Below are 11,295 nucleotides of genomic sequence, written 5' to 3' on the forward strand. Positions count from 1 at the left end.
AAAACTTGCTGGTTTTGTGGCTCAGGGGGCATGATGGAACCTGCTGACATGTGATGTCTCCCCTAGACACCGAGCTTTAAAATTTCTCTCTTTTATACTCTTTCCCTTTATTTCTCAGACCAGCTGACACTTAGGGAAAATAGAAAAGAACCTACGTGAAATATTGGGGGCTGAATTTCCCCCAATAGTCCTCCCTATACAAGAGATAAATAAAAGATACTCATAGTACTGAGTATCTTCCTGCAGCATTCAATCTGGAGCAAAGCCGGCTTCCTTAAACCCTTTCCAAAAATCCCCAAATAAAAGCCCAAAATCTGTATAGGATCTTCCTAACATCCTCGTGCTGAGATGCCCTGAAACTCTCCATAGCTCATGACTGAGTAATAAAACCAACTTGCTTAATTAAAGTTGGTTTCGGATAGTCCTGGCTGGAGGACATTGACTTACAAAAATATAGGATTAACATCTTCAAAATAAATAGACAGTAAACATCAACAAGGATTCACACACCAATAATGAAATTGGGCAGAAAAAGGAAAAATAATCATAAGATGCAAAGTACAGATGGCTTTATAATACTGAAAATAATTGTACTTCAAATGCATAAAATGACGCTTCTGATTCAGCCGGCGCGACCTTTATTTCACATTTGAGTTCAGCTGCTCCTGATGTCTCTCTCCTGAAAATTTCAATATTAAAAGCCAGAGAAACCCTGTATTTGGGGAAGCTTATCCTTTACCATCAACTTTGGGGTGGGGGTCAGAGGGAACAGGGGACGAAAGGCGGCGCTGAATGGGGCCGAAGCTCCGCCCCTTAGCGATAAGTCCATTTTCCTGCGGCCAACGTGGTCCTCCAAGGGAGCAGCTGAGCCGCTGAGGCTGGCGAGTCCCAGGGGAAGGATGTTCTAGCCGGAGCCTACTCGATGGTAGGGCAGGAGCCGCCTGGTGTCTGGGCGCGGCCATGTTGGAGGCTCCGGGCCCGAGTCATGGCTGCGAGCCCTGCAACCCCAGTGCCAGCAGAGCCACCTGCGCCGGGCAGATGCTGGAAGTGCAGCCAGGACTGTATCTCGGTGGGGTCGCGGCCGTCGCGGAGCCAGACCACTTGAGGGAAGCGGGCATCACGGCCGTGCTAACGGTGGACTCGGAGGAGCCCAGCTTCAAGGCGGGGCCTGGGGTCGAGGGTCTGTGGCGCCTCTTCGTGCCAGCGCTGGACAAACCCGAGACCGATCTGCTCAGCCATCTGGACCGGTGCGTGGCCTTCATCGGTCAGGCCCGCGCTGAGGGCCGTGCGGTGTTGGTGCACTGGTGAGTGGCCGGGTCAGTGGGCGACGTGCCCCGCCAAGCACCCCTTTCCTTCCGAGGCCCTCGGGAGGACGAGAGCGCGGTCATGCCGCGTGAACCTCCTCCAGCTACCTCCCGCAGGAGGCGTGTATCCAAGAGAGGAGGAGGCTGGAGGCGGGCCCCTGGTGTGTGCAGGCTTTCATTCATTCATGCTTTAGTTGGTTCTTCCTGCAGCAACAGAGGGCGGGGGAGGTGTCATCCGATAAATGACAAATTACCTACGCCCCAAGGAGTTTACAGCTCTGTTGGAGAAGCTAGACACCCATCCCGATGATTGTAATGCAGATTAGGTTGCTTGGTGTCTTGTAAACAGGATTTACAAAGATTTAGGGTTCAATGTTTTTGTTTGGGATGGGTAGGGGGTGGTTGATGAAGAGGAGAATTGGTTTGGATCTAAAGGATCCCTGGGCTTTACCTAGGGAGGAGATAGTTGCAGCAAAGATAAAAAGAAAATGGGAATCCCGGCAGGGCGCGGTGGCTCACGCCTGTAGTCCCAGCACTTTGGGAGGCAGGCGGATCACGAGGTCAGGAGTTCCAGACCAGCCTGGCCAATATGGTGAAACCACGTCTCTACCAAAAATACAAAAATTAGCCGGGCGTGGTGGCGCTCGCCTGTAGTCTCAGCTACTCGGGAGGCTGAGGCAGGAGAATCACTTTGAACCTGGGAGGCAGAGGTTGCAGGGAGCCGAGGTTGTGCCACAGCACTCCAGCGTGGGCAACAGAGCAAGACTCCATCTCAAAAAAAAAAAAAAAAAAAAAAAAAGAAAAGAAAATGGGAATCCCTAAGCAGTTCTTGGTTGGATTGGAGTATAATAACAATAGTTTAAATTCATTGAGCACATAAAAGACAGAAGATAGTGATAGAATCGAAAGAAGTCTGGGACCAGATTTTGAGGTCCCTGAATGCTAAGATGAAAGGAGATTGGATTTGTTTTTGTTTTGTTTTATTTATTTTTATTTTGAGATAGAATCTTGCTCTGTCACCCAGGCTGCAGTGTAGTAGGCGTAATTACGGCTCACTGCAGTCTCAACCTCCCAGGCTCAAGTGATCCTCCCGCCTCAGCCTCCAGAGTAGCTGGGACTACAGGCACGCGCCACCACATCCGGCTAATTTTTTGTAGAGGTGGGGTCTCACTTTATTGCCCAGGCTGGTCTCCAACTCCTGGGCTCAAGCAATCCCGTACCTTGGCCTCCCAAAGTGCTGGGATTTCAGGGGTAAGTAAGCCACTGTGTCTAGCCAGGAGTTTGGATTTGTTCTGAGCCATTATAAAAATTTTAAAAATTACTGTTATTATTTTTGAATAGGTAATACAGTCACATGGTTCAGAATTCAAAAGGAAAAAGGAATAATTCTTTTGTACCTGATAATATTTCAGAGGCAATGGGCTTATCTGAGAAGTAGAAATGAAGTGGGCCTAAACTTTACTATTAATAGGGGGCTGGGTTTTGTGTGTGTTTTTTTTAATTGTTGCTATTTGCTGTTTTATTTTAAAGGTCTCTTTTTCAGTCACGCAGGAGTCAGTCGAAGTGTGGCCATAATAACTGCTTTTCTCATGAAGACTGACCTACTTCCCTTTGAAAAAGCCTATGAAAAGCTCCAGATTCTCAAACCAGAGGCCAAGTGGGTTCTTTTTTTTATAGTAATAATTCTGCTTTTGTGATGTTATTTTAAGAAAATGAAACTTTGTATTTCTTTATCATTACAGGATGAATGAGGGGTTTGAGTGGCAACTGAAATTATACCAGGCAATGGGATATGAAGTGGATACCTCTAGTGCAATTTATAAGCAATATCGTTTACAAAAGGTTACAGAGAAGTATCCAGGTAAGTAATAATCACTAGTGTGTAATGGGCTTTCTAAATGTCATTTACTTTTGGCATTGCATGCATTACCTCACTTCCAGCAGTCCCCGAGAAACTATTGTTTCTTTTTGAAACTGATTTAGCCAGAAATAACTTATTCAAAATCACATGGTTTATAAATGGCAGGGTCGGGATTTGAACTCGGTCAGCCTGTGCCCAGAACCTAATTACTTAAATCACTGTCCTCTCCTACCTTAGCCTGATTTCTCAACACTGGAATTTGATTTTTTTTTTTTTTATTTTAATTTCTGAGGTTAGCACTTCTTGCCTCAATTTGACATTAACTGAATTTATCTGAAAATGCAGTTGATTTTGACAAATAAATACATTTTAGTTATATCATATAGAATTGCAGAATTTACCTCAAGAACTCTTTGCTGTTGACCCAACCACGGTTTCACAAGGATTGAAAGATGAGGTTCTCTACAAGTGTAGAAAGTGCAGGTAAAATATTTTGTATCCTTTGGATATTTTATCTTCTCAGTAACTGAAAAGTAGCTAAAGTTTTATTTTCTTAAATTTCTGTAGGAAGATTTTGTTTAATTGACGAATATAGAAATTTTTAGTTCAGATCTGTTTTCAGGAAGAATATAAATTCTTAAAAAGAGAAATAATCAGATTGTAAGGGTTATTGAAAATTTAAGTAGCATAATCAGTGTTACATTATTTTGTCCTCTACGCAATATCGCACATATTGCTGGGTGCGGTGGCTCATGTCTGTAATACCAGCACTTTGGGAGGCCCAGGCAGGCAGATCACCTGAGGTCAGGAGTTTGAGACCAGCCTGGCCAAAGTGGTGAAACCCCGGCCAGGCGCGGTGGCTCACGCCTGTAATCCCAGCACTTTGGGAGGCCGAGGCGGGCGGATCACAAGGTCAGGAGATCGAGACCATCCTGGCTAACACGGTGAAACCCTATCTCTAAAAATACAAAAAAATTGGCCGGGCATGGTGGCCGGCACCTGTACTCCCAGCTACTGGGGAGGCTGAGGCAGGAGAATGGCGTGAACCCAGGAGGGGGAGCTTGCAGTGAGCCGTGATCACACCACTGCACTCCAGCATGGGCGACAGAGTGAGACTCTGTCTCAAACAAACAAACAAACAAAAAAGAAATACTGCACATTTAATCCATGTTTTCATCCTTTTGGAAGGCATTAATGTTTTTGTTTGTTTGGGGGTTGCAGGCGATCATTATTTCGAAGTTCTAGTATTCTGGATCACCATGAAGGAAGTGGACCTATAGCCTTTGCACACAAGAGAATGACACCATCTTTCATGCTTACCACAGGGAGACAAGCTCAATGTACATCTTATTTCATTGAACCTGTACAGTGGATGGAATCTGCTTTGTTGGGAGTGATGGATGGACAGGTGAGAACACATTTTATTTTCTACAATTTTATTTTATCATCTATATTTTATTCCTTCTTGCATTTTATTTTATTTTTTATTTTTTTGAGGCAGAGTCTCGCTCTCTTGCCCAGGCTGGAGTGCAGTGGCTGGATCTCAGCTCGCTGCAAGCTCTGCCTCCTGGGTTCACGCCATTCTCCTGCCTCAGCCTCCCGAGTAGCTGGGACTACAGGTGCCCGCCGCCTCGCCCAGCTAGTTTTTTGTATTTTTTAGTAGAGACGGGGTTTCACCGTGTTAGCCAGGATGGTCTCGATCTCCTGACCTCGTGATCCACCCGTCTTGGCCTCCCAAAGTGCTGGGATTACAGGCTTGAGCCACCCTTCTTGCATTTTAAACTCTTATTTTAACTAGTGTTTTACTCCATTTAAATCCTTTATTTCTGAAGATTATATCTTTCTAGTGTAGATAAGCCTATCAAAAATAAAATATTTTTCAAAAACCAGCTGATCCAAAATAGTGAACTACTTCTGGTTGAGAGCCCTGGTCTAAGTTAATAAATTTCCTTTAAGGCTATTTATATTTTTTCAAATATAAGACTAACATTTATTTTTAAACTAATTAGAATATGTTGGCTGAGCACTCATGCCTCATTAGCTCATGCCTGTAATCTGAGCACTTTGGGAGGCTAAGGCGGGAGGATCGCTTGAGCCCAGGGTTTCAAGACTAGCCTGGGCAACATAGTGAGACCTCATCTCTATAAAAGAAAGTAAACAATTTTTAATTAAAAAAAATGTATTTAAGAATATTTGAACTTTTATAATAAGAGTAGGGTAAATCAGGGATTTTAAAATTAGGTTAAAAGTTCTGTCTTTCTTCTTCTCTGTTGGCTTCCTGTATGTGTTTCTCTTTTTTTTCTGATCTTTTAGGAAATTGAAATTTAGTATGTTTTACTATGAGATTCTTTTTCATTTCCAGTTAAATAATGCAGCTCATCCTCTTGCTCCTATAACCAGTGTGTGGGGAAAAAAAGAAAAACAAAGAATGCAGTTCATGTGACATTTTACATAAAAAAGTGTTTAACTTGGTGGGAGCGTGCCATGACAGCCACATTTCTCCTTTAGGTTTACTTGATATTAATGTGAAGGTATTCTATAATAATAATTATAATAATGATTTTGAAAGTTTGTATGGTTTGTATAAAAGTTTGTATAGTGGCTATTTTATGAAACCCTTTCACTATATTATACCATTTGAAGAATGCCATAGCTTTATAAAATAAGTAGAGCAGTTATATTCATACGTTATGCATGAGGAAACTGTTTTGTTTTTTTTTTTTTTTTTGAGTTGGAGTCTTGCGCTGTTGCCCAGCCTGGAGTGCAGTGGCGCAATCTTGGCTCACTGCAGGTTCCGCCTCCTGGGTTCACGCCCGTTCTCCTGCCTCAGCCTCCGGAGTAGCGAGGACTACAGGCGCATGCCACCGGGCCTGGCTAATTTTTTTGTATTTTTAGTAGAGACGGGGTTTCACCACGTTAGCTAGTATGGTCTGGATCTCCTGACCTCGTGATCCGCCCGCCTCGGCCTCCCAAAGTGCTGGGATTACAGGCGTGAGCCACCGCACCCGCCCGGCCAGGAAACTGTTTATGAGTAGTGTCTTGCCTAGAAAGTGGTACCCTATGATCAAACTCACATTTTCAGATGATGCTGCTTTTTAAAAAACAGCCTTATTATAGTATAATTCACATACATACAATTTACCTATTTAAGGTGTACAATTCAGGGGTTTTTAAAGTGTATTCACGGTGTTTTTTGCAACCGTCATGTGTTAGTTCATTTTCACACTGCTATAAAGATAGTACGTGAGACTGGGTAGTTTATAAAAGAAAGAGGTTTAATTGACTCATGGTTCTGCATGGCTGGGGAGGCCTCAGAAAACTTATCATCATGGTGGAAGGGAAAGCAGACCTCTTCTTCACAAGGTGGCAGGAGAGAGAAGCATGTGTGAGGTTGAAACTGTCAAACACTTATAAAACCACCAAAATTTATGAGTACTCATTCACTATGGCGAGAACAGTATGGGGGAATCTGCCTCCATGATCCAGTCACCTCCCTTCCTCCATATGTGGGGATTACAATTTGATTTGAGATGGGATTTGGATGGGGACATAGAACCAAACCATATCACATCACAATTCACATTCCTACTCTTCTCATTCTTTTTTTTGTTTGTTTTTCTTTTGAGACGGAGTTTTGCTCTTGTTGCCCAGGCTGGAGTGCAATGGCACAATCTTGCTCACTGCAACCTCCACCTCCCGGGTTCAAGTGATTCTCCTGCTTCAGCCTCCTGAGTAGCTGGGATTGCACTTGGCTAATTTTGTATTTTTAGTGGAGACGGGGTTTTTCTATGTTGGTCAGGCTGGTCTCGAACTTCTGACCTCAGGTAATCCACCCTCCTCAGCCTCCCAAAGTGCTGGGATTGCAGGCGTGAGCCACCACGCGAAGCCTCACTTCCCATTCTTGATGGTATTATTTGTAGCAGTTAGAGATTTTAATTTTGGTGATATCTAATTTATCAGTTTTTCTTTTTGGTGGCTTGCGATTCTGGCTTTCTTTTTTTCTTTTTGTTTTTTTTTTGAGACGGAGTCTTGCTCTATCGCCCAGGCTGGAGTACAGTGGCCGGATCTCAGCTCACTGCAAGCTCCGCCTCCCGGGTTCACGCCATTCTCCTGCCTCAGCCTCCCGAGTAGCTGGGACTACAGGCGCCCGCCACCTCGCCCGGCTAGTTTTTTGTATTTTTTTTTAGTAGAGACAGGGTTTCACCGTTGTAGCCAGGATGATCTCCATCTCCTGATCTCGTGATCCGCCCATCTCGGCCTCCCAAAGTGCTGGTATTACAGGTTTGAGCCACCGCGCCTGGCCGCGATTCTGGCTTTCTAATTTTACTTAACCTGGGAAACACACACACATATTCCAACCAAGTTAAATATATTTTTATGTGAGATTCTAAATCCTGTGCATACTTATTTGTATACATGTTTGATTTTTTTTCTGTAGAATATATACCTAGAAGTGGAATTCCTGGCTTGAAGAATGTATTTTAAATATTAGTGATATTCCAGGCCGATATTCAAAATGCCCATACAAATTTGGTTTTCAGTAACTGAATACATGTACCTGTTACCCCATATCATTGACATAATAGATACTGTAAAACTGTTAACATTTTGTCAATCTGTGGGGTAAAAAATGTTAATCCTAAAATGTTTAATTGGAATTTTATGAAAATAGTCATCAACCACCATCTTTATGTATTTACCAGCCATTTACAGTTTCCTTTTCTATAAACTGCTCTCATATTCCTAGGCCCATTTGTCTATGGGTTTTGTCTCTTATTCATTTGTAGGAACTATATATATTCTAGATGTTAATAGTTCATCTAATATATTGCAACTATTTTCTTCAGTCTATTGCTTATCAGATTTTTTATATGTTTTGTCATATTAAAATGAAGGATATTTACATAATAAAATGTGTTAGTTTTTTTATTTATGGCTTCTGAATTTCTTTTTTATGAGACAGAGTCTCGCTCTGTTGCCCAGGCTGGAGTGCAGTGGCGTGATCTTGGCTCACTGCAACCTCTACTTCCCAGGTTCAAGTGATTCTCCTGCCTCAGCCTCCCAAGTAGCTGTGATTACAGGCACCTGCCACCATGCCCAGCTAATTTTTGTATTTTTAGTAGAGACGGGGTTTCACCATGTTGACCAGGCTGGTCTCAAACTCCTGACCTCAGGTGATCTGCCCGCCTCCGCCTCCCAAAGTGCTGGGAATTACAAGTGTGAGCTACCGCACTCAGCCCACTTCTGAGTTTTATGTCTAGTTTTCTGTAGCTCAATGTTAAAAATAAAAACTCTTACCTTATACCATGCACAAATCAAAGAGCTAAACATAAAAAATAATGCTATAACTAATTACATTAGAAGAAAATGCAGTTGTCTTATTAGGCTTTTTTTGATTTATCTATTTTCCTGGAATATCAGTTTGTCTTTAAATAGCTAAGAAACTGACTTATGTGCTGTCAATACATACAATTAGTAATACAGCATGAAAATCCTAACATGCTTTTCTGTACTTTAGCCATGATTATTTTCATTTGAAATCCTAAATTACAACCTGATTTAAAAGCTATATATACATATGCCACATCCACAAAACCTTCCTTAATCAAATCATAAGCTTTCCTTTCTCCCTTCAAGCTCCCTGAATACAACATTCTTCCTATGCAATAATTGTAGTCTACTATCTATTACAGTAAATTTCCAATGCATTTTATCTCACTGATTAGATTATAAACTCAAGGTGGGGACTGTGTCTTGTTTTTATATCCTATATTGATTGCCAAAGATAATGATTTGTTTTGTATAAAAGTGAATGAGTAAAGTAACACATTTGCTTTATTTCAGCTTCTTTGCCCAAAATGCAGTGCCAAGTTGGGTTCCTTCAACTGGTATGGTGAACAGTGCTCGTGTGGTAGGTGGATAACACCTGCTTTTCAAATACATAAGAACAGAGTGGATGAAATGAAAATATTGCCTGTTTTGAGATCACAAACAAGAAAAATATGAACATGATATTTTATAGCTTTGGAAGAAACTTGCAGATGATATGTACTGCCTTTGCTTCTTACCATTCATTGCAAATTGTTTATGCTGTTAACATTTCATTTGAAATGGGAGAAGATAAAGTCACTTGATGTAACCTGGAAACTGTTTTACATGGCAATCAAAGCCTTTTGATCATGTACATTTTATTTGATATTAAAATCTTTTATAACCAGATACTGTCTACATTTCATATATTTTTAAAAGTTCTGATTGTTGGAATGTTATGTGATCTTAAGGTCTGTATAGACAAAATTATGTACAAAAATTTGAAACTATTATATTTAAATGGGTATTCTTTTCTAGACATATAAAGCAGATTTGTTTGGACATATTTTGGAATTATTTCACTTTCTTTTTTTTTTTTTTCTTTTATTGAGACGAAGTCTGCTCTTTTGCCCAGGCTGGAGTGCAGTGGCCGGATCTCGGCTCACTGCAAGCTCCGCCTCCCGGGTTTACGCCATTCTCCTGCCTCAGCCTCCCAAGTAGCTGGGACTACAGGCGCCCGCCACCTCGCCCGGCTAGTTTTTTGTATTTTTTAGTAGAGACGGGGTTTCACTGGGTTAGCCAGGATGGTCTCGATCTGCTGACCTCGTGATCCGCCCGTCTCGGCCTCCCAAAGTGCTGGGATTACAGGCTTGAGCCACGGCGCCCGGCCGACTTTCTTTCTTTTAAGGGACATTAGTAAACCCGTACATGTCTGGATTTTTTTTCTTGGAAATGGAAAAAAGCCATTAGTAAAACGCTGATTAAAATGCAATTTTCCTATTGCTGTTCAGTAATCCCAATTATCTATATTTTTAAAAAAGTGTTTGAGACGCCTTTTGAAGTGATCTACATAAAGAAATGTATAAATGTTAGATGTGTTTCTAATGATGAAGAAAACAAATGAGAGTTACTATATATCAAGTCATTTTGTAGCCCAATATGTGAGTATTGGAAAAGGTAATACTTCCAGATTAGTTTTTTAACCTGGTATATAGAAACTAGAATTATTTTACTCTTTTTTTTTTTTTTTTTTTTTTTGAGTCGGAGTCTTGCTCTGTCGCCCAGGCTGGAGTGCAGTGGCCGAATCTCAGCTCACTGCAAGCTCCGCCTCCCGGGTTTACACCATTCTCCTGCCTCAGCCTCCCGAGTGGCTGGGACTACAGGTGCCCGCCACCTCGCCCGGCTAGTTTTTTGTATTTTTTAGTAGAGACGGGGTTTCACCATGTTAGCCAGTATGGTCTCGATCTCCTGACCTCGTGATCCCCCCCGTCTCGGCCTCCCAAAGTACTGGGATTACAGGCTTGAGCCACCGCGCCTGGCCTTACTCATTATTAATAATTACAATTGGACCTAATTAGATATTTGAACATTTACAAGAGTCAGAATTAACTAAATAAAGGCCAGGCGCAGTGGCTTATGCCTATGATCCCAGCACTTTGGGAGGTCAAGGCAGGCAGATCACTTAAGGTCAGGAGTTCAAGACCAGCCTGGCCAACATGGTGAAACCCTGTCTCTACTAAAAATCAAAAATCAGCCAGGCATGGTGGCATATGCCTGTAGTCCCAGCTGCTCAGAAGGCTACTCCAAAAAAAAACAAGAATTAAAGAAAAATATTGTCCATAAACACTGTAGTGGGAGTAATTTTAAAATGCAAAAATACGTTGTGAATAATGATCCTTTTAAAAAATGCCTAGCTCAGTTTTTTAAATGTATAGGAGTGTTATGGAAAATTCTTGAGAAAAATCTTAACATTGGACTAGAAGACTTTGGCAGTTTCCATGTAGTAATTTTTCTTTCTGGTTTTTTTTTTTGAGATGGAGTTTTGTTGTTGCCAGACTGGAGTGCAATGGCGTGATCTCAGTTCACTGCAACCTCTGCTGCCCGGGTTCAAGCGATTCTCCTGCCTCAGCCTCCCAAGTAGCTGGGGATTACAGGCGTGTGCCACTACGCCTTGCTAATTTTGTATTTTTAGTAGAGACGGGGTTTCCATATGTTGACCAGGCTGGTCTCAAACTCCTGACCTCAAGTGATCCACCTGCCTTGGCCTCCCAAAGCGCTGGGATTACAGGCGTGAGCCATCGCTTCCTGCCATAATTTTTT

The 11,295-nt window shown here is 42.1% G+C and overlaps 1 protein-coding gene across 2 annotated transcripts; it reads left to right on the forward strand.

Annotated features, from left to right (window-relative positions):
• Positions 1 to 192: 192 nt before the first annotated feature.
• DUSP12 (dual specificity phosphatase 12) lies at positions 193 to 9,384 on the forward strand. Of its 2 annotated transcripts, XM_031654895.1 has the most exons (6): positions 193 to 1,304; positions 2,848 to 2,961; positions 3,047 to 3,165; positions 3,552 to 3,648; positions 4,387 to 4,573; positions 9,010 to 9,384. In XM_031654895.1, exons 1-6 carry the CDS (start codon positions 961 to 963, stop codon positions 9,169 to 9,171), a joined length of 1,023 nt encoding a protein of 340 aa, XP_031510755.1. In that variant the 5' UTR covers positions 193 to 960; the 3' UTR covers positions 9,172 to 9,384. The 2 variants fall into 2 exon arrangements, with proteins under 2 accessions (XP_031510755.1, XP_031510758.1); XM_031654898.1 differs by lacking the exon at positions 3,552 to 3,648 and having other exon boundaries at positions 4,491 to 4,573.
• The last annotated feature ends 1,911 nt before the right edge of the window (positions 9,385 to 11,295 follow it).

This window comes from Papio anubis, chromosome 1, assembly GCF_008728515.1.
Source record: "Papio anubis isolate 15944 chromosome 1, Panubis1.0, whole genome shotgun sequence".
Lineage (NCBI taxonomy): Eukaryota > Metazoa > Chordata > Mammalia > Primates > Cercopithecidae > Papio > Papio anubis.